Genomic DNA, 24,410 nt, shown 5'->3' with positions numbered 1-24,410 from the left:
GTGTGTGAGCTAAAAGGTTGTCCTTGCGTGATCCTGGGGAGGAGACATTCCCCTCTGGGAATAGGAATGAACAGAAAAATTGCCTAGTGCACCATAAGAGGGAATTTGCCTATAAGGGAACTTTTTTGTACATTGAATGATCTCCCTGGAGGGAAAGCTGGACAGAGATTTAATTTTATTTTCTTGTTAGCACTATTATTCCATTATAATGAAGCCATCACTATTATTAAAGGGAACCTGTCACCTTTTGCAATTACAGAAGAACTTAGGAAAAGCAACCTGCATCTGTATGTATGTATAACTTTATTTATAAAGCGCCACAAGGGTACGCAGCACTGTACAGTCTTACAAAATACAAAATTACACACAGGGAGGCAAGTGTTATAATAAATATATATAAATGCACAGGGAATAAGTGCCATGTGGTATGAGACATAGTAGGAAGGAGGTCCCTGCCCCACAGAGCTTACAATTTAAGTATCTGTAAGTCAATTCATTTTTGCCTAACCTGCAGCTGTATTTTACTGGGATAGAAGTCACCATATTGATTTTAGACTATGACATTGGTCCTGTGCAATCAAATTTTGCATATCCGCTGCTAATGAACTGATGCGCATAATTTCTTGCTTCAATAAGGGAGTTGGGGGAAGAATAGAAGGAGCTGTGACATAGAATACCAGGAGACACCTCTATACATAAGGCATTGATTTGAGTGCTATATCTGGGGAACTACACAGAAAAAAAACCCAAAAATAAGTGCTGGTTTTTAAAACTGTCTGTACTACCAGAATTTTATGGTAAGGGTGACAGGTTCGCTTTAAAAAAATGGACTAAACTGTAGCATTTGCTAAGCTAAAGTACGTGAATCGGTCAGTGACTCAAAGCATGAGGGTTTTAAATACAGATGCATTACAGATACAGAACATATGTGGTTGAGGAATTTACAAAGAAGTTGTTAGATACATAAGATATTTGTTTCATAATAGCAACCATTTAAAGTGCTACTAATCACATCAGGCAGTGTTGGATCTTAGTAAAAATGTATTAAAGAGGGAATGTCCCACTCCTGTTTTTCTATTTTAACAGGATTCGTTGATGTCATTAATGTTTAAAATAGAGAAATTTATAGTACAATATTTATCCTAAATAAATTAATGGATAGGCAACAATCCAGTCGACAGTCCCTCCCTGCAAAATGTGCCTAGCCTGAGACATGCTAGCCATTAATGGAGAAGTGGAATATTTCTGACCACTAGATGGCGTGTGCAGTTAGCTTTTTTACAGGAGTATGGAGTACAGAATAATGTGTGCCTTCAGTTTGCATAGGAAGATATCTTGAAGAAAGAGTAAGCAAAGATATGTATAAAATTTTGCATAATCCAAAACATTGTATTTGTGTTTATTACCCTTTAACTTTGTAAGTGCCTTAGCACTCTTATCTTGTTGCACCACATTTCCCAGTAAATGTGCAGCAGAGCAGAGATCAAAAAGTTGGAATCATATGATTTACAGCACCCCCACAGAAGCTGCCTCATATATACCCAGTAGTATCACTGCTCTGTTGGAGGCAATGTGGGGCTATTGGTACACTAGCCCATGTTTTTGGGACTGCTCTAAAACCCGTATCCTGGCTAGAGGTTTCTTATCTTTTGGAAACTGAACTGGATTTCTGACATTGACTCCAGCACTAGCACTTCTTTACACAGTGGTGCTTGAAAGTTTGTGAACCCTTTTATATTTTCTATATTTTTATATGATATGATTATATTTATATTATTAGACACTGCCCTCTATAATGTTCAGGACAAAGACACATTTCTTGATTCTTTGATTTACCCCTCTGCTCCTCAGTGTAAAATTTTAAATCAAACAATTGAGACGTGATTAAAGTGCTCATTCCAGATTTTAAGTTATTTGCATACATTTCAGTTTCACCATGAAGAAAATAAAACACTTTTTATACACAGCCCCCCTCATTTCAGGGCAACATATTGTTTGGGACAATTGGCTTCATAGGTGTCTGTGATTATCCAGGTGATACGCAGGCTGCTTAGCCACAAAAATGGCCAGATTACAGTTTGATTCTAGCTGCTGATATCGGTCCCTTAGACCGATGTAGAGGCAGCAACGACGACGGGCATGCCTGACATCTGGCCTGAAATTGCCCCGATATTGATCGGGCAGGTTAAAATCGGGGACCAAGTCGGCTCGTTAATACGGTCCCCGAACGGACTGCGCCCATTGCCGTCACCATAATTCGATCGTTTGGCCCCAGGGCCAAACCTGGCCAAGCAAGTGGATCTTGACGTGTTTGGGCACCTTGAGGAGGCAAAAAGGAACTGCCCAAGATCCAAAGCATACCATTTCACCTGTTAGACATGGTGGGGGGTTGTTATGGCTTGGGCATGTATGGTTGCCACAGGTACTGGCACACTATTCATTTATGATGTAACTGCTGATTGCAGTTCACAATGAATTCTAAGGTACTGTATATAGAAACAATTTATCTGCTCAAGTTCCAGTAAATGCCTCCAAACTCAATGGACAGTACCAGGGGCGCTGCTACCATAGGGCGAGTTAGAAACTCATCTCAGGCAGCAGCGCCCTCAAAGTTACCAGGGGCGGCAAAAAGCCGCTCCTGGTAACTTTAAGAGACGAATTTCCGTTTCATTTTTAAAAAGCGTGCTCTCTACACTAGCGATGCGGCCCCCCCCCCTGGACCCCCGAGACGCTGTAAAGGTAAGGGCATGGGGGTTGAGAGGGGGGCTGCATTAAAGGGGCCACCTTGGGAGGCTCAGGGGCCAAAAACACCCCTGGACAGCACTTCATCCTGCAACAAGATAATGATCCCAAACATTCTGCTAAATCAACACAGGAGTTTCTGAAAGCTAAAAAAAAATTGAAAATTCTTGAATTGCCAAGCCAGTCACCTGATTAAATCCAACTGAACTTGCCTTCCATATGCTAAAGGGACAAGCCACCAGAACAAGCAGGAGTTAAAGGTGGCTGCAGTAAGAGGGTTGGCACAGCATCGCCAGAGAAGATACTCAGTACCTGGTAATGTCTTTGAATCACAGACTTCAAGCAGTCATTACATGCAAGGGATATGTAACAAAGTACTAAACATGACTGCTTTAATATACCTCCCAATACTTTGTCCCAAACATTATGGTGCCATGAAATGAGGGGGAATAAGTATATAAAGTGTTATAGTTTCTATGTGGTGAAATTGAAATTAATGCAAATAAATTTAGTCTGGAATGTGTTTGTCCCAAACATTATGGAGGGCTCTGTATTTGGTTATGTATTTATTAAAATACATAAATGAAAAAATGATCCAATAACATTTCTGTGTGTGGCAAAAGTAAGTGAATCCTTGGGATTATCATATAATTTGAAGGTAAAATCAGAGTCTGGTGTTTTCAGTTAATAGGATGACAGTCAGGTCCAGTAAATCCTGATCACACATACAACACATTTGTGGATGTGTATCATGGCTTGAACAGTGGTGTCTAATGACAGAAAAAGAGTTATTGATGCCCATGAAGCTGGAAATGGTTACACGACTATCTCTAAAGAGTTTGGACTCCACCAATCAACAATAGCAAAAAAAAGGGGGAAGTTGTGCTCACCACTAAATTTTAAATCATTAGGCGGGGGTGCAATGAGACTGTGACCACAAAATGTATATAGACAGCAACAAGAGGTCTTCCGCCCTCACCCTCATATTGCAATATATGGACAAATAATCCCTGTTTTGCTAAAGGGAAGGGCATATCTTGGCAGCTTACCACACATAATGTCTTAATGTCCTATATATATTGATAATGGGAGAGTGCAGAGGACCCCTTGTTGTTTTCCACCAATCAGCAGTCAGACAGATTGTGTACAAATGGAGGAAATTCAAGACTGTTGTTATGTTACCCAGAAGTGGTCGACCTTTAAAGGCATCTTATAGTCCTCAATGATTACAAAGGAATGCAAGGTAAGTTCTAAGCAACTGAAGACCTGTCCCACATTGATGAATGTTGATGAGTCCACCATCAGAAGAACACAGAACAGCAATGGTGTGCATGGCAGTGTAGCAAGGAGAAAGCCACCGCTCTTCCCCCAAAATATTGCTGCCTGTTTAACGTTTGCTAAAGATCATGTGGATCAGGATACTGGAATAATATTTTGTGGATAAATGAAGCCAAAATAGAACTTTTTGGCTTAAATGAGGAGTGTTATATTTGGAGAAATACACTGCATTCCAGCATAAGAACCTTATCCCAGCTATAAACATAGTGGTGGGAGTGTTCCGGTTTGGGCCTGTTTTTCTGCATCTGGGCCTGGACGGCTTGCCATCACTGATGGAACCATGAATTCTGAACTATATCAGAGAATTCAAAAGGAAAATCTCAAGAGACAGTGGGTCATGCAGCAAGACAATGACCCTAAGGGCTCTGGCACACGGGGGAGATTAGTCGCCCGCGAACAGGGAGTTAAATCGCGGGCGACTAATCTCCCCCGTGTGCCAGAGCCCTAAACACACAAGTCGTTCTACCAAAGAATGGTTACACAATAAAGTGAAAGTTCTGAAATGGCCAAGTCAAAGCCCTGACCTTAATCCAATTGAAATGTTGTGGAAAGAGCTACAGCAAGTGGTTCATGTGAGAAAACCCACCAACATCCAAGAGCTGAAGCTGTTCTGTATGGAGGAAGGGTCTAAAATTCAATGTGCAAACTGAACAACAGTTACCGCAAATGTTCAGTTGCAGTTACTGCCACACAAGGGGATCACACCAAATACTGAGAGCACAATTCACTTACTTTTGTCACAAATAAATATGTAATTGAATCATTGTTTTTCAATAAATACATAACTAAATATAATATTTCTTGTTTCATTTGGCCAAGTAGTTTTTATTCATCTACTTTTAGGTTTGAAAACCAGATGATATTTAAGGTCCAATCAAATAAAAATATAGAAAATTTTAAAGGGTTCACAAACTTTCAAGCACCACTGTATATTCCCATCAGATCTGAAGAAGGGAGGAGTGCCTATTCTCCAACACTTGCCTTCTTCTTTTAAAACCACAATCATGAGAATGTGGGCCCTAAGCTTTAACAGATATTCAAAGAAAGGGAGATAGATATGTTATCTGAAGAAATGTTATACATTAATATAACATGGAGAAGCACAAAGAGAGTAGATAAGAACAAGAGAAAGCGCTTTGTATGGAATTTGTATCTTTCCTATGAAGATCTAGGGCAATTTTGCTGCTAAATATTTGTGGACTACTTTATGTCAAGTTCCTTTTCTCTTTGGAAACCTCAATGAATTACAATTTTCAACAAAATCTACAGCACTATCACATAGGTAATTTTTTCCCTGCATTGTGGAATTCACAATCCCTGTCTTTTTAAGGGCAGTAATATGCGTCGATGAGATTTCCCAAAGTCACCCGAAGTTGCCTTGAGAGGAAACTTCAGGAAATCATAACAACGTGTATGCCATCCCACCAGCGATTTACATTCTTGCAGTGGGATGGCATCGCGGGGCGAGAAATCTCCCCGTCTGCCACTGCCCTACAGGGTTAATGCACAGGTCTACTGTACCTGACTTGTGGATAAAACAGTACAGTGCATTTCCACACTTCTAAATCAGTCTCCATTTTGAAGGAAGCCCCCTGCCACCACCTTCACCGAGATGCACATTGGTGCATACCTAATGGTTACCAATGGCAGCCCAGTATACATGATTACAGGGCTGCTGCCCCTATTGGCTAGTGCTATGCACAATATACATAATTACTATACTAGTTACTTGGGCCGGCTTTGTGTGGCTACTTTTAGCTTAATTTATACAGGGCTAAATAAAAAGAAGCAATAATCTTGGGAAGGAAACAAGATTGCCAAATAAATTGTGCAGAGTTCCGGGGTAGCTGCGATCCTCTTCCTTCTTCTTGTGCATGCGCTGGCTCCCAGCTACCCCTGACTGGTGCAGTTCTCTCTTAACAGCAGCACCAATAAAAGGTAATACATAAAAACTCACCCACTGATAAATACCTAGTATAAATAAATCTAAAGCTACTGGACTTGTTAAGTAATTATTGAAGACGTTTCACTACTCATCTGTTCAGTTAAACTGAAGAAGCTGCTCGGATGAGTAGTGAAACATCTTCAATGATTACTAGTTACTAGTTGCTTTAGATTTATATATACAGGTCCTTCTCAAAAAATTAGCATATTGTGATAACGTTCATTATTTTCTGTAATGTACTGATAAACATTAGACTTTCATATATTTTAGATTCATTACATACAACTGAAATAGTTCAAACCTTTTATTGTTTTAATATTGATGATTGTGGCATACAGCTCCTGAAAACCCAAAATTCCTATCTCAAAAAATTAGCATATTTCATCCAACCAATAAAAGAAAAGTTTTTAATACAAAAAAAGTAAACCTTCAAATAATTATGTTCAGTTATGCACTCAATACTTGGTCGGGAATCCTTTTGCAGAAATTACTGCTTCAATGCGGCATGGCATGGAGGCAATCAGCCTGTGGCACTGCTGAGGTGTTATGGAGGCCCAGGATGCTTCGATAGCGGCCTTAAGCTCATCCAGAGTGTTGGGTCTTGTGTCTCTCAACTTTCTCTTCACAATATCCCACAGATTCTCTATGGGGTTCAGGTCAGGAGAGTTGGCAGGCCAATTGAGCACAGTAATACCATGGTCAGTAAACCATTTACCAGTGGTTTTGGCACTGTGAGCAGGTGCCAGGTCGTGCTGAAAAATGAAATCTTCATCTCCATAAAGCTTTTCAGCAGATGGAAGCATGAAGTGCTCCAAAATCTCCTGATAGCTAGCTGCATTGACCCTGCCCTTGATAAAACACAGTGGACCAACACCAGCAGCTGACATGGCACCCCAGACCATCACTGACTGTGGGTACTTGACACTGGACTTCAGGCATTTTGGCATTTCCCTCTCCCCAGTCTTCCTCCAGACTCTGGCACCTTGATTTCCGAATGACATGCAAAATTTGCTTTCATCTGAAAAAAGTACTTTGGACCACTGAGCAACAGTCCAGTGCTGCTTCTCTGTAGCCCAGGTCAGGCGCTTCTGCCGCTGTTTCTGGTTCAAAAGTGGCTTGACCTGGGGAATGCGGCACCTGTAGCCCATTTCCTGCACACGCCATTTCAGTCCACTGCTTCCGCAGGTCCCCCAAGGTCTGGAATCGGTCCTTCTCCACAATCTTCCTCAGGGCCCGGTCACCTCATCTCGTTGCGCAGCGTTTTCTGCCACACTTTTTCCTTCCCACAGACTTCCCACTGAGGTGCCTTGATACAGCACTCTGGGAACAGCCTATTCGTTCAGAAATTTATTTCTGTGTCTTACCCTCTTGCTTGAGGGTGTCAATCATGGCCTTCTGGACAGCAGTCAGGTCGGCAGTCTTACCCATGATTGCGGTTTTGAGTAATGAACCAGGCTGGGAGTTTTTAAAAGCCTCAGGAATATTTTGCAGGTGTTTAGAGTTAATTAGTTGATTCAGATGATTAGGTTAATAGCTCGTTTAGAGAACCTTTTCATGATATGCTAATTTTTTGAGATAGGAATTTTGGGTTTTCATGAGCTGTATGCCACAATCATCAATATTAAAACAATAAAAGGCTTGAACTACTTCAGTTGTGTGTAATGAATCTAAAATATATGAAAGTCTAATGTTTATCAGTACATTACAGAAAATAATGAACTTTATCACAATATGTAAATTTTTTGAGAAGGACCATGACATGGACATGGATGGATGAATGAAAATCTTCATAGTCATTGATAAATACATTTTTATAAATCTGCTCCTAAATGCGTAAAATATGGGCTTGCTATCTAAACTTCACTTGCCTGGAACCTGTGAAATAGTATGTATTGTAGGATAATCTACAAATGCATTCTAGGCCACGCCAATTAGTGAAAGTGTAAATAGTCTCCCTTTATGGGTCTGAACTAAAGCACAGCCAATGTGCACTTTGTTGCACCCTTCTGGTGACCCTCGTGCAAATGATTTGTTTATACATGTATACAGCGTTGCCTCTGCCAGAATCTTCACTGGACCCTCTTTACTGCTGGGTCCCAAAGAAGTAAATTGTTTGAATGTTATCATTTGAATTTTATTATACCTTTTAGTATTTCCCCCAAATGATCCCGACCCATAGTTTTCCTGTTTTTCTCTGGAGCCAAATCTTTTGTGCCCCCTTCCACCATGATCTGTAACAGAATGATGTTGCTCTTCTAGGTGTGGCACTGCACTGATACCACCTGTACAAAACACTAGCTTAACCTTGGGGCTATAAACAGGCAGCACCATACAAATGGTGACATTTAGTAAAAATTAGTCAAGAGAATTTGCCTGTCAGTAATCAGGGTACTGATATAATGAGCTCAGTAATATCATATCAATTTCTGATTTAGTTTTGTTCTTCAATAAAAACACTGCCCTTAAAAAACAAAATGGTTCTAACTAGAAAGAGAAGTTTGAGAACAAACTTTTTGGTTTGAAAAATGTGGTCACTAATTGAAATCTGATTGGCTGTGGTTGGCCCCACCCAATTTTTCTAAACCCGGATCACAGTTATATAGTAAAAACCACTGTGCAAAGTTTGGGGACCCTGGTTTTAATAGTGTCTGAATGGCAGCAATTTAAAGTCAATGAGTGACGGTTGGCGGCTCTGCCCACTTTTTCTAACCTTGAACTGCAGTTACCCAGTGACTAAAACAGTTAAAGAAGGTCAGCAGTTTAAATTTGAACCAATAAAAGTCAATAGGTGAATTGTGATTGGTGGTTGTGCCCACTTTTTCTACCTTGAGTCAAAGTCACCCAGTGACAAACTGTGGGCACCCTGGAATAAATAGTGTGACAGCATTTTAAATGTAAACCCACTTTTGCTATTTTTGAACTGCAGTACCCAGTGGCCAACTTTGCAAAGTTTGGGGACTCAGGTGTAAAAATTGTGGGACTGACAGCATTTTACCATTGAAAGTAAATAGGTGAAATGTGATTGGCTGTTGGTGGCTCTGCCCACTTTCCCCAACTTTGAACGGCAAATACCCAGTGACTAACTTGGCAAAGTTTAAATATATAATAACCAATGAAATTTAATGGGTGGAAACGGATTGGCTGTTGATGGCTTCACCCACTTTTCCTAACCTTTAACCTTAGTCCCCCCAGTGACAAACTGTGAAAAGTTTGGGGACACTGACATTAAACATGTAAAAATGGCAGCAGTTAAAATTTCCCCACTGAAATCAATTAAAGACATGTGATTGGCTGTATGTGGCTCCACCCACTTTTTTTAAAACCTTGAATTATTTTCACCCAGTGACTAACAAAGTTTGGGGACCTTGCCATAAAAATTATAAGAATGCCAGCATTTTAAATTTAAACCAAAAAAAAGAAAAATCAGAAAAAACTGTTGAAATCTGATTTGGTGGCTCTAAACCTAAAAATTCAGAGTGAAGAGTTTGGGGACCCTGGAGAGAATGGCAGCAGGTTGAATTTCCCCATTGAAAGTCAACAGGTAAAATCTGATTGCTGTTGGCAACTCCGCCTACTTTTTCTAACCTTGAACCGCAGTTACCTGGTGACTAACTCTGCAAAGTTTGGGGACCTTAGTTTAAAGAGTGGCAGCAGTTTCAATTTCCCCATTAAAGTCAATTGGTGAAATTTGAGTGGATGTTGTTGGCTCCTCCAATTTGGGACATCCAACAAATGTTGCTGTTTCATTCAGGGGACCCCAAGATTATGTTATTCAAGTTTGGGGGGTGTAGCTTCAAAGCTGTAAGAGTGGCAGCAGTTTGAAAATCTTCCCTGTCAAAGTCAATGGGAAAATTGGGGTGTTTGGAGCCACAAAAAGACAGGGGGCGGGATTGTTTAGCAAAGCACAAGCACTGCAGGGCAACCTATAGGGCGAAGAAGTGTGGCAAGTTTGGGTGTTGTACCCCTAAAACTGTAGGAGGAGTAGTGTTTAGAAAATGGGGGCGCTAAGAATAAGAAAAAGCGGAAGAATAAGCTGAAGCTGAAGAACAGTATGTTGGGTTTTTCAAACCAACATAATTACAAATAAACATAAAACAAGTGGGGATTGAGCAGTAATCTATAATGTGATTCTGCAATGGGCTTAGTGCCTGTAATCTGCTTACTCCCCATGCTAAAATTCTATGGATCAGTTGCTTGTGTGCTTGGAACCAGATAATTAGCACTCAGGGGAATAAAACTAGCAATGCCCCAAAGCCACGATTTTTGGATTTGGCCCTATTCTGCCCTCAACCCCCCCCCCCCCCCCCCACACTAAACTAGATCTGGTGCATCCCTAATCAAAACCAAAGCCATAAGTGGAGTTTGACTGAAAGTAACAGGCAATGGTAACGGCACATTAAGTATGGCAGAACTGCAACTTTTAACATGAACTTAAGAGTTGTCATTCTGTCACAGAAGGAGTGCCAAGGGTTACCTGTCCCTGCCATGAAGACATTGTAGCTTCCCGCTGTGAATTTTCTTTAGAAATTCCATATAAATTTTATACATACATTTTAATAACAAAAACAAATTCCTTCTTAATTGTTTTGACAAATTAAACTTTGTTACTTCTATCTACAAGTCAAAGGTGCATCAAATCTATAGTTTTACTGCTGCATGCTTTTGCATTATTGCATGCTAACATAATAAATATTAAATACAGGAAACAAAATGTCATTAATTGTCATGGTAATTTTATGTCTCACAGCCGACCAATGTCATGTCCCACAACTGACCAAAGGTGGAAATGAAAAAAAAAAAAAATCTGAGGTAATGATGGAGGGTATAAACCACCCTTCTAAATCTCTTGCTTCAAAGTTGTGGAAGTATTATGCTATTCAAGTAGAGCTTAGACTGATTCCAAGGGAAAGGAAAATGTAGCTTTAATGTTTAATCCATGAGTCGGCGTTCACAAAGTTCTTTATAAATCCTTTTCCGCACACGAGGCATGTCCTCTTGGGAAAACTGAAAAGGCTGATCTAAAGCGAGGCACTTGCAGTACTGTAAATAAAAAGGGCAAAATTAATCTTTGGTAACGACCCCCCCAACTGGTATCTCTAAAGTACAGAAACATCATCTTCTATCAAAACCACTATACAGAATATGTGTGTGAGTGTGTCCCAATGTTCAGCTGAGTTGAATGCGAATCCTAAGTCATGTGACGTAGCTCAGGCCAACTGAACTCTGTATAATAGGTCCTATACCTCTACAGCATTTTTTTTTTTTTTTTTTACTTACCTGGATTGCTTAATATAGAAATTGTATGTGTGTGGGCTTAATATGTGGTCTGCAAAATGAACTAGGGGCAGAGGTATTTTATAACATGGAGTCATGCAACTAAATGTGGGTAAAACACATAAGCAAGCAACAGCCCTATCTCTCTTTAAACAATTTTAATGTATTTTGTCTGCTCACTAACTAACCATGGGTCACAGAAAATATTTTATCAAGGAGGGTTGGGGCAACAACACCAATTAGGTAGCATCAAGGTAAACTAACATTTTGCTTGTTCAACCACCAATCAATACTTTTAGTAAGAAACATATGCCAGGCTGAGTATAAATGTATTGTTTATCTTTCCTGCTTTAAAAGTGTCTATTTAGTAATGATGGAATTGCATGGGGCAGATAGCCAAGTGCTTAAGAGTTGCGAGAGTATATACCCCATAACTTCAATGAATAGGGCTTTTGGTTTTGTTATTTATTGAGATAAACAGGGCAAACAAGGAAACCTGAAGCTTCTCCATGTATGGTTCTTAGGTTGAAGACACACAGAGCGACTAGTAGCAGCTACAGAATAGACAATGTTAATTATTTACTGATAACTGTCTCTATGTACAATCATGGCCCAAATTGTTGGCACCCCAGAAATTTTTCCAGAAAATCAAGTATTTCTCACAGAAAAGTATTGCAGTAACACATGTTTTGCTATACACGTTTATTCCCTTTGTGTGTATTGGAACAGAACAAAAAAAAGGGAGGAAAAAAAGCAAATTGGACATAATGTCACACAGAACTCCAGAAATGGGCTGGGGGAAAAAATGCCTGGGGGAAAAAACGCAGGCGACAAATCTCCTCGTGTGCCAGAGCCCTTATGGTGTTTAGTAGCCATGACAAGTAGCTGCTACTAAGTAACTCTGTGTGTCTTCACCCTTATCAGTGCACAGGTAATCCTCCTTCATAATGGACTCCTGCTAAAACAACACAGTCACAACAAAGGGGGAAGGGAGGAGTTTGTGTACTGGTAATCTAATTCTCTTGCTTGTAAGGACCAAACATGGAGTAGCTTAAATTTCTCCATTTGGAAACAACTAACTGTAGATTTTTCATTATTAAAATAAAAAAAGTTTGTTCTACACAAGCCCTATTCATTGAACTCATGGGGTATACTGCTTCTTTAAGTCTGTTTCTAACAGAAAGCAATGAAAACATCTAACAGTTGCAGTGCCAGGTGGCATCTTTATAAAGATATGGTAATATCCTTTCTACCAGTCAAATCCCTAAAGGAGGGGACAGATTAATAACCCCGTCTGTCACTGCCCTAAACTACAGAATATACATTTTAGCAGCTGGTCCATTGGGTTAGACCGAGCGCTGGAACACTGGTGCTTCTATAGGCTGATTTACACCACAGTGTAAGCGCAACATGGTCTTACTACTCACACAGTTTGCGGGGGGACTTGATTTTAACTGCACTGCTAATAGGCAGTGTAGGAGTCTTGGTATGGCATGTGAACTTACATATTTTGGCCAAAGTGTGGTACTAACAGCCTATTTAAAAAAAAAAAAAAAAAGTTTCAAGGAAAAGTGAATGCTGGCAACCTTTCTCCTTTTTGTGTACATATAATGGCTTTTTATCGTTTCTAACAGCTGGTCATCTCCAAAATGTGGGTTAGACTTAGCACTGACACAAGGGTGCTTCTAGCAGCTGGTCAAATCCAAAGCATGTGTTAGACGGAGTGCTGGCGATTTCTTTCTGTGGTTTGAGTATAAATGTACGCATCCATCATGTACTATATTGTATATATATATATATATATATATATATATATATATATATATATATATATATATATATATTTTTTTTTTTTTTTTATGTATGTATGTATACTCACCTGAAGTACAAACACACCGCAGTCACTGTCATTCTTCTGTTGTGGAATGCACTATAAATGAAAGGTTTTACAAAATTACCACAAATAGCAAAAAAACAAACAATCAATCTATGGCACTCTCATAGCCTGCTGTTTCAAATCAAATTTGTTTGATGTCTTAAAACAGCCATATATTCACATTCATTTAATTTGGTTTTCATTATATCCCTAGTAAACGAGCATTGCATCCTTTATCGACAGGGTCTTTATTTGTCCTTCTGAATGTCAACACCTACAAAAATGCTTTTTCTAAGGGTCACTAAATGGATGCATCTCTACATTTAACAACAAACAAAACACTGAAATGTACCTTTGTAATAGCAGTTTGCCAGTCCTGAAGAAATTCTGGGTGGTTTTTCTCCCTGGCTTCTGTTAGTAGATATTTTCGTATATTCTGAAATATACAAATGTGCACATCAAAGTATAAGACTAATGTATTTTCATTTAACCTTCATTTACAATGCCTATATCAACCTCTATTTTTTCTGTTTGAAACCCATACTTGAAATATGCATTTCTAAGCAGCAACTAGTTTACATAATGTAATACACCATTGTTCTTCAAATATTCTCTCAGTACACCCAGGGGCAAATTTATCAATATGTGAGTTTAGAGCTTAATACATAAAAACTCACCCATGTTCTATTCATTCATATGGGATTTGTAAGTGAAATAAAAGTTATAGTTGACCAATTGATAAATATGCTTCTTGAAATCCTAAAGGAATGAATAGAACACGAGTTTTTATGTATTAAATATGTTTTGACAAATCTGCCCCCAAGTGACAAGAATGCAGAAAACATATGATCGTACCTCTACACAGAACTTAAAATGGATGCCTTGGGAGTCATAAAATGAAATGATTTTTTGGGGGATATTCACAGTAATGAGAGACCAATGCACTTCTAAATGTATGGGAATTAACAGCAGAGACTTCTTGAAAAAATCCACCTAGGAAAACACAAGCAGACATTTAATTAATAACATTATGACAGGTAAGACCTGCTTATGTCATAGTAATAATTCAAACAAACTGGCTGACCATTTAATTATTTGTGTCATTACATGCAGCAAGTCACAATCAGCTTTCATGCACTCTGCAGCAGCTGATATAACTGCATAGGAATGCAAATCATTTGGATACTTAAGATTCTTTATTGTACCCTCAACAATTTGTACAGGCCTTATGAAGCACAGCGATGTAACTCCTGACTAGTAACACTGAATCCTACTATACTTTGGTCCCTGCAACAGAATTATTCTGCTCTTACATTTAAGTACAAGATTTTTAAACTAATAAAAACATACCTTTTTAGTCCATCTTTTTACCCCATTATAACCTTTGGTAACCAACTGTCTGTGAAAAAAGCTGTTCAAGAAATGTACCTGGAGAAGAAAGAAAAAATAAATCCTGTTGGCAAGTGCAAACATCTGTTGAATGTACTAAAGTCACAAGGGTTTAAATTCATTTTAACACTTTTACAGTCTATAAGCATTTTAAATGCAAATAAAATATACTTTGTATTAACAAAAAAAAACAAACCATTGGGAATAATAATTAAAGAAACACACCACTGTACACATTTTTACTGCTGTGCAATGGTTCTATGCAAATATGTAAACAAGAGAAAAATTCAGGTGTTCAAAAGCCTAAAAAGCCATGTAAAAAACAGTATAGTGTGCCTGAATTTATCCCATTGATTTTAATGACTTATTAAAAATATGAGGTGGTGTAGAATAATGGTGTACTTTTGGCATTAAAGAGGTCTAAATAAATGAAAATATACAATACCAATAACAAGGTTAGCTCTTTGTAACAGATTATTTTATGACCACAATGCTTGGTATCTAATTTACAATCGTTTTCCCCATAACACTGTATTTAAATAAAGAATACAATGCAGAGATGCATGCAGAATTCAAGAATCAGATAAACTACAGACCTTTTCAGGCACTGCATCCATTATGAGCTCACCATACATGTTTATAACCTGTAAAAAATATATCCAGTAATCAGTACAACATCTTGAAATAATAACGTTCAGAAAATCTAGGCCAAAAGAGACTGCAGATATAACATCATAAATGCACACAGAAAGTGCCAAAATACACTCCCCATAATGCCACCAACACCAAGTTTAACAGAAAATATTGTTGTTATTTGGGTGAATTGGATTTGCAGAAGTTGTAGGTACTTGGTTGTTCTTTGCTTCTATCTCAACACCCTATCCCACTGGTCAGACTTAAAATACACAAAATAGTTGTCCCACACAAGGAGCAGCCAATCTCATACATTTCTGCAGATCTTTACGATAACTGAAAGACTGCAAGCATTTTCTAGCTGCAGATATGCAAGTTTACAAGCAATACACCTCTGGCACTTATAGGGGCTGTTCATGTTTGAATTAACTTTTAGTATAATATAGAGGGTGCTATTCTGAGACAATTTACAATTGGTAATTGTTTTTTATGTTTTTCCAGTTATTTTGCTTTTAGTTCAGCAGCTCTCCAGTTTGGAGGTTTAGCAGCAATCTGGTTGCTAGGGTCCAAAATTACCTAACAACCAGGCAGTAGTTTATATTCTAGTCCCTTGTTCAATATATATTAATAGTAGAGCCTCTGAATAAAAAGATAATTCATCAAATATGGCTATAATGAAAAAAAAAATTGTAGCCTCACAGATAAATAGTTTATGGACTTCTGGGGTCAGTGACCCCCACTTAAAAGCTTTAAAGAATGAGAAAAAGGCAGCAAATAACTCAAAAACTATGAAAAATGTAAAATGAAGACCAAGTGGGTACCCGGAGGAAATTCCCAATTACTTTGATTTCAAGTATTCTGTTCCCTCCCACACATGTACTTTACTGAGTTTCATAATATTTTAAGACAATATGCCATTAGGATTTTGTTTCTATTCTTTATTGTTTCTGACTGTTATCTGCTTGTCTGGGTCACCCCTTAACCAAGTAACTAGGCAGTAATTTGAACACGAGGCTGAAAGATAGGGTATAACCAGAAAAACAAATCAAAAACACCATAGACCAATTGATAACTTAAAAACATTTACATTATCTTGTACAAAGGCATACTATTGGCATGGAACTCCTACTCCCCTGTGACTTATAAAATACCTACATTTAAAACAGAAAGTACATTGTTTGTTATGCAGTATTATTGATAACAGAATACATGTTTAGAAGGAACTTTACTGGTTACGTGCTAGTAAGCCATGCTTTGATATCTGTGATAGCACAAAAACCAATACGATTTCCTTACTTACCTGATCGTTAAGCCAGTTTTGTCCATCTAATGTAGCGAGATCATCCATATCAAGCATGTGTTTATTATAGAAAACACGGAAATTACATGTGGGAGCTTTGGAATGCTTGGCTCGGTACTTTGTTATCTCTTTACTAATGAAGGATATCCTAACAGATATAGAGGTAATAAGATTAAAAAAAAAAATGGTTAAACTCCATTCCCTAGGACAACTGTAACCCATCTGAGTATAGGATCTATTCTCCAGAAGCTTTGGTATTTTCCCAGATAAGGAATCTTTCCATAATAAGTCTTGCCACCAATATGGATTCATGCAGCTCAGTTATAATCAAGTACAAAGTACTGTTTTATTATTTCAGAGAAAAATTTATTAGAATTATTTGCTTACAATGGAGTCTATGGAAGATGGGCTTCCCATAATTTGGAGCTTTCTGGAAAACAGGTTCCTGTATAATGTACATGAACTGATGTACATTATAGGGCTAACAAAGATAGAGACTCTATGATGGTTATTTGGAATGCTGCAGAGATAGTTCATGATAAGATGGGGGCTACATCTGTCATAGAAGTACAATTCTAATACAATACATAATTCCCATGCTGGATAATTTGTATTAATCAGGAGGGGTACATTAGGGAGAATGCATTTGTTTATTTGCAATCATGTATGATGTAGTTTAAATAAATATCCCTTGTATGTATTTGTGATGGCCATGTAGGCAAACCTGTAGCCATGCAATGCAGATGTACAAGGAAGAGGCTCTAGGTACTGATGTCTTGGATATATGGCCAATTTCACTGGGTGAAAAGTTAAAGGTTTATATGCAAATTATATATTGCTTTTTGCTAGCAAAGTAAATCTGGGTGATGGCAGTCCTAAATGAGATTTTAAAAATGCTAGATAAAAGGAGCAGATTTGTTATGCTGTGTAAAAAATAGCAACAAAATTCACAACACATCGCCAGGCTTCGCCGTGTAAAAATCAGTGCAAAATTGGCGTAATTTTTTTTTTATACTTTTTTTCTTCTGACAGAACTTACTTAAACTAATAGCGTAAAATCTGGTGTTTAAATGGCGAACTACATGGTGTTCTACATTACTTTTTACACCGTTTTTTTTTTTTTTTGGCGAATTACATTTTAAACAGCATAATAAATGGGCCCCTTAATGTGTGTAAATAATGCAGTAAATAATGGGCTATGGCAGCTAGATGGGACAAATGGAAACAGATCAATGTTCTATCAAGAAAAGGATAATATAGCACACCATTATATTATTACAGACCTGTTGGAAAAATCTTCATTAAAAGTGTCCTTTAAACAAGTCAATATGTCTTTTTCTGATAACGGAATCAGGCTTCCATATTTTTTAATGATATCATCCAGAAGGCCTTGAGTAAAAATGGATGAAAAAGCATTACAAGATAAGGCATACAAACATTTTTGTAACATGGAAAAAAATGCCTTTATTTTTCCCATTCACATCTATATACCAACCAATGGGCATTATTTCTTCTGTGGGTAAGTAATAAAGGAGTGAAATGCAACACTAAGAGGAAAGAAATACATTTTGGTGCCTGCCCCCACATTAACTCTATTAGCACATACACTGTTGTGTGGTGGCTTTCCACCATTATCCAAAGAACATCAAATCTCCTGAATATGATGCCCCCCCTCCCCAAAACAGTTCTGACCGGACCCCCCTGTTTTCAAGACTGAGCCTTACATTTACTATGCTTTCCATAATAGCAGGTACACTTGACTAAAGTCAGAGATGAAATTGAATGGCTTCAATCTACCTTGAATAATTGTAGTCACACTTCAGTCAGTGTTACACTTCAACATATATAAAATTACATCTACTGTGGTAGCAAAATAAATATAATATATTACATTAAACTGGATTCCAGGAGGTTTTCATGCCATCTATTAATAAAGTAATGTATAAAATCTCCATCTTGCAGACTTTATTCTTCTGTATCTTGACCTGAAACCTCTTTGCCCGTTTAGCCACAACCCTTTGTTGTTTCCTGCCCAAGTACATTAATGATCCTGCATTTTCACTCCTTTACCAATTCAGCAATAATGCTGCATTCTCCTTGCTTCAGTTTTATTTTGCTCCATTCATGTTCACAGTCTGGCTCTTTCCCTTTATAACCAAATGTAGACAAAATTCTGCTCACCCACAATTTTGTTTATCTCCTTGCCCAAATGAGGCAACACAACTGCACTCCCCTTGTACAGCCAAACTCATTTTTTCTTCCTCTTTGGATTCAGTACACCCCATATTCAGCCAACAACTTTCTCTAGTCCCCTCAACACCTGAACCTCAGATATCCCACTCTCATCAAGAAGGATACCAAAGCCCATTTATACAGCAATCCAACCCCTTTTTACAGTTGACTGGGTATGTGCAAACAAAGCATCCGTAACAACGAGTATGGGCACAACCTCAAACTCTACTGCACATGTACATGAAGTAAATCCCCTTTTACTCTTAATACAGCATTTTACCAACATTAGCAATCACAAAGCAATGACTATTCATCCACATAATCAACTGCTGCCTTAGCAAGTAAATCGTAAATGAACACAATGGTATCTGTCTATTCTTTCTCTGCTATACCACAGCCAGCTCTCTTGCATGTATTCTCTGCTAGTTAGGTACAAAACACTGATACTTTCACTGTTCGACTTTATGATTTTTCGGCTAACGTGGGTTAATCTCTTACTAATTTGGGCTAATTATCTGCTATCCAATAAGATTCTAGTAAGAGTTCTGCAGATTCTAGAAGGAGTTCTGCAATGTCATCATGCCCCCATGTGACCTGCACTCCTGATGTAACTGCAGTTTCTCCCACACCTAGCATGTAAAAAAAAAAGCCTAAAAATAAGTAGGTTATACACATGTGGATTTAGTTATTTTGGCACTGTTTTTAGTGAAACCGTGGGGGGGACATTTCTTTACTTTAAAAGCAATACAAAGCACTCTGTGTAGATAAAAAGACCACTTGTGGGAAAAACAAATTGTAGTAGCAGAGACTGCTGTAAAGGTGCATCAGAACTATCTTTTTTCCCTGAAAAGCATGCCCTAATGGGTGAGCTTGGACACTAGTCATTAACTGCATGCTTAGAGTCCCAAAATGATTGCCCAAACTGGAAGCTCCCTCTTGATGTAGGGGACATAGTGCTAGAAACATTTTCTGTTTCAAATAGTATTGTTTTCCCCAACAGGATTGTGGGCTGGTGGAGGAAAAACAATTTCTATGTTAGGTGGCCTTTAAATCAGAACGAATACCCTAGCAAAACAGGTACTGTTGTCTAAATCCATAACTGGCCAATATAAGAAATATATATTAAAGAAAGAAATTTACTCTTCATTTAACACAAGAGATACTTAATTCTTCAAAATGGCTGTTCAAATGTTATTGCTGGTGAAAGACATTACTGAGTGAAAAGCACATTGTTGCATATGAGAAAAATCTAAAACATGCTATATTCTGGAATGGATTAGAAAATGCCAATAAGGTCAGATACTGTCACCAAAAAGTGCCACTGGCTTCAAAGGCATCGGTATGTCAGTGCGCATACAGGGCCGATTCCAGTCACACACTTAATTGTGGCCTCATTTGTGAACTGACAAACAGATTACTTTGAAGTCAGTTTTGCCAATAGCAGTATCAGTGTTTTCAGCATTTTCTCTCCACCATGTGACATTGGCCAAAGTAGCAAAAAAGAAAAACAAAACAAAACAGTGCTAATAGCCATGATCTACACTACAGGCAAAGAATCCTATTTTAAAATGGTATAAATTACCGTCTCTGCAACAGTCATTTCCTTAGCAATAAACTTTAACACTGAATTTATCCCTGTGCCTGATCCAGTTGCTTCTACCTTTGCATTATCTCTCAAAGCATATACTGCATATGTTTGTTATTGCTGCTACTTATGGACATAGCATTCAAAAGATAATTAAAGGTGAATTACCCTTTTAAGTTAACTTATAGTAAGTTACAGAGTGTCCTATTCTTAGCAACTTTCCAGTTGGTCTTCATTTTTCAAACATTAGTTATTTGCTTTCCACTTCTGCCTCTTTAATGCTTTAAAATGGTGGCCACTAGCCCCAGCAAAAAAAATATGACAACTTACAGTTTAACTGTTCCTTGGGTACTTTTTTCTACTTAGGCCCTTTCTAATTCATCTTCCAGTCTCTCATTTAAACCACTGCCTGGTTGCTAGGGTAAACTGGACTCTAGCAATCAGATAGTACCAAACCAGACACCAACTGAACAAAATGCTAAATAAGTCAAAACCCATAAAATAAAAAAAATGAAGAATAACTGAAAAATGTCATCAAAATCATACGAAAAGTTAAATATTAACTACCTTCTTATTAGCTGAAAATAAAATAATTTATACAATTCTTCACTCTGTACTTGATAGACCATGCTCTGACATGCTGCTTTGGCTGTAAATAAAAACGACTGGTAAACTACAATCCATCTGATGTTTAACTGCAATAGGACATACTCTTTCCATCCATATATCACATCAGGGTAAACTTGCTACAAAATCACTTCAGTGTGTGCCATACATGTCGAAGAAGTAAATCAAAACTGTGGAATTTTGAGAATTTAGAAGTTGTAAATACCACAAATAAATGATGCTAGCTGCTCATCTGAAACACTGCTGATTACGTTCTGGCCATTCTTCAAGCCTTCTGTTGCTAGCATAAGTAATGCCTCTTCAGATGGGCAGTCTTTTGCATCTTGTGGTGGACTCTTACAGTAAGGGTGATCCAACAGCTTTGTATTAAACACACCCATGTTTGTGGTTTCTTCAACATCCATGTGGGAAGAATCATCACAGTTTTCCAGCATGTCCACTGGAGTGGTAGCCTGGCATCCGGTATGTTCATTAACAGATAACTGCAACTTATCGGGAGCCATATGCATTAATTCATCACCCTCCCTTCCCTGTGCATCTGTGTCCTCCTGACATGACACAGAGACTTCTTTTTCTGTCACCAAAATATATACATCATCTGGATAACCAGCTGCTGCTGGAATGTCACTTATTTTTCTAGATGCTGGACTCCCGCTATCCCATGTAGTAGCTGGGCCATGAAGCTGATGCTGGCTGATTTTTAACACAGGTTTGCAGGAAACAACATTTACAATCTGACCATCGATATTCTGCAGGTTAACAGTCTCATCTCTTAGGCAGCTGTTGGTTGTACATTGCTGTTTTTCACATAAAATTCCCGAAGTGTTATTGTTCATATCGGATGGCCTGCTTATGTCCTGTGCAGGTCTCAGAAGTTTCGACTTCAAATAAGAAACAGTTTTGTGAACCTTGTCTCGAAAAGACTTCCTGCAGCGGCTCCAAAAATCTCGTTGAAATCGCTGCCTGTTCGGCTCGACAGCTTTAAAGTTCCTGTTTCTTCTTCTGAGTTTTTGGAATTGCAATCTACCGTAAACTGTAAACAGAGAAAGCTTTTTCTGCATCATAAATAAAAGTACCCTCCCCTTAGATAACAAATTGCACCTTCCCATTAGGCTTAGAGCACCAAAGCATTTTTGCTGTAAAGAAGAGGAAGGCTTTCGCTGACGACTGTTCAGGATCACAAAGTCTTTATTTCTTTCATTTTTATCGAGAGCCTCTAAGTTTTTCTCTTTTAATTGCAACTTTCTGGTATTGCTGATGTCGGTGTTCAATTCATGTGGCGCTGCCTTCTCAGTCTCTCCCTCCCAGGCAGGCGGCTCAACAACTTTGCTTTGTCTTCTCTGAATTCTCTGTCCCAATGAGAGGAATTTTCTTCCTTTTTGCTGAATCCTAGGAAATCTATGAATGTTTTTTAAAGCAATGTGTTTTGTTTTTGCTGTGACACTAAATGCAACTCTCCGCTGGGCAGGGGTAGTAATTTGCCTCTTGAATGAGAAAACATTGCGTCTGTTCCTGAAATACTGATTCAAACTAACACCTCCAAATCGTGTCTCCCATGACTGGGAAAAGGCAAAGAATAGAGCACTTTTACAACGTAGGTGTTTTTTATGTGCTTTCATTTTTCTGCCACATTCTGAACGTGAACGTAATCTGTAAAGCAATAAGAAAGACTATTACTACACACGTAGGAATTACAAATGAAGTAATAATGGCGAGAGTAAAAGCCCAAGTGGGATCCTGTCTACAGTCAACTATCCACATGCCCATTAGGCTCATCAGCTAAGCAAGTGTCCCGTTTCTCTAACCAAGGGCTCAAGTTACCTCCCAACTGTCCCGCTTCTCGCGGGACAGTCCTGTTCTTCATAACACCCGAAGTCCCAGATCGCTGTATAAATGTATAGCTGTACGGATCCTACCGGCCTGTAGCCCACAGATTCGTCACAGTCTCGCGAGATGAGAGTGTGACGTACCTACAGAATATATCAGCGTGCTGACGCACACGCAGGCGCAGTGAGAGCGGCAGGCAGCTATGGCTGCGTCATGGGTATAGCAGCGGCAGCTTATGGGAACATGCGGTTGCGTCTTACCAACAATACATGGCGCCGCTAGAGCTTCAGCTACTAATTCTTAACCAAGGCTAGCATTAATATTTTTTACAAACGCCAGTAAACAGAAAAGAATATTATATGTTGCTTGCAAACAATAGCAGCTTGTGTCAGAGCGTTTGCTTTTAGGCTTTTTAAACGCGTGTGTTTGAGGGTGCCAGTGATTTGTGTGAATACAAGAGCAATGTATTTATACAGTTTTGGGAAAAATAAGGGCAGATTTAGGAGAAAACAATGGGTGTTACTGGCCAAAAGTTTTTAGTATTTTACGTTGGTATTAGGGGATTTTCGTTTTATGTGAAAGGATGCGATTTAAGGACAAGAACTGGCTAATATAGGAGACGAGTAAGGAGGAATTTACTAATAGACATCTTCATTTTTATTACTTTGTGATGTCGGATTCCCAGTGTTTCAGGCGAAAACTGGCCCCTGCCATGGAATGGTCCCAGTGTTTTTCTGAAAATTAGGGACAGATTTCTCAACAACTTAGGGACAGAGAAGAGGTTTCATTAGCAGAACGCGGGCAAAATAGCGTTCATGGGATTGATGTAGCAGCAAGGGCCACATTTTCACAATTTAAGGGCAAGGCTCACTGGTGAAAGGAGAATGCAAGTCAAAACGTAAAAAGCATACTGCCCAATAGTCCTCCTATTGTTTAGTAAAAACACCACACTTTTGGCTCACAGGCAGCCATCTCTAAAAAGGTATTCTCCCTTCCTTTCCCTCCTTGCTTCATACTGCACATGTGTTTCATTTCCTCCGCCCCTCCCCTCTGCCAGATCTGCTTCTGATTGGCTGGTGGGCATGTGTAGCTCAGAACAGGAGACAGGATCAAGTTACACACATGTTCAGAGAATAGGAAGGCTGCCGCTGGCACCTACAGGAAGGGGAGAGAGATTTCAGTGATGTCACTGTAGTCTTCACACTGCTGTAGGCTGCCAGCACCATATCTCAGAGAAGCAAGCAGGGATCTGGGAATTTAGATATGCAGTAAGTACTTAATAAGAATGCCTTTAGACTTACTTTTAATTTATATTAACCTTTCATTGTCCTTTAAAAATAACAAAAGGTAACATTTATTTTTGTCTCTTTTTGCTCTAGCATCTGTATCCTGGTGTTTCCGTGCATAAAGAGGTCATATTTTTTCACAGTTTAGGGACAAAATATGGGCTAATTCAGGAGGAGACATTGGGCGAAACTGACTAAATGTAATGCAGAGTTTTTAGGCTTTTTTTTTTTACCCTGGCATCACAGGGTTCAAAGTGTGCAAACGCAAACTAGGTCCTGATTTTTCACTATTTATGGACGAAATAAGGGCTAATTTAAAGGGGATGATGGGTGCAATTTACCAAAAGTAGCTTTTT

At 38.6% G+C, this 24,410-nt stretch overlaps 1 protein-coding gene across 1 annotated transcript; it reads right to left on the bottom strand.

Moving 5' to 3' along the window:
- Nucleotides 1–10,563: 10,563 nt before the first annotated feature.
- Nucleotides 10,564–22,915, bottom strand: senp5 (SUMO specific peptidase 5). Its single transcript, XM_002937829.5, has 10 exons — nt 22,763–22,915; nt 21,147–22,591; nt 17,781–17,886; nt 16,498–16,645; nt 15,161–15,208; nt 14,526–14,603; nt 14,031–14,168; nt 13,528–13,611; nt 13,179–13,229; nt 10,564–11,065 (listed from the first exon to the last, which is right to left on the bottom strand). Exons 2-10 carry the CDS (start codon nt 22,558–22,560, stop codon nt 10,955–10,957), a joined length of 2,178 nt encoding a protein of 725 aa, XP_002937875.2. The 5' UTR covers nt 22,561–22,591; nt 22,763–22,915; the 3' UTR covers nt 10,564–10,954.
- Between the last annotated feature and the right edge of the window lie 1,495 nt (nt 22,916–24,410).

Source organism: Xenopus tropicalis, chromosome 5 (genome assembly GCF_000004195.4).
Source record: "Xenopus tropicalis strain Nigerian chromosome 5, UCB_Xtro_10.0, whole genome shotgun sequence".
Classification (NCBI taxonomy): domain Eukaryota; kingdom Metazoa; phylum Chordata; class Amphibia; order Anura; family Pipidae; genus Xenopus; species Xenopus tropicalis.
The sequence above is the reverse complement of the archived record's forward strand: the minus strand, read 5'-3'. Positions and strand labels throughout refer to the sequence as shown.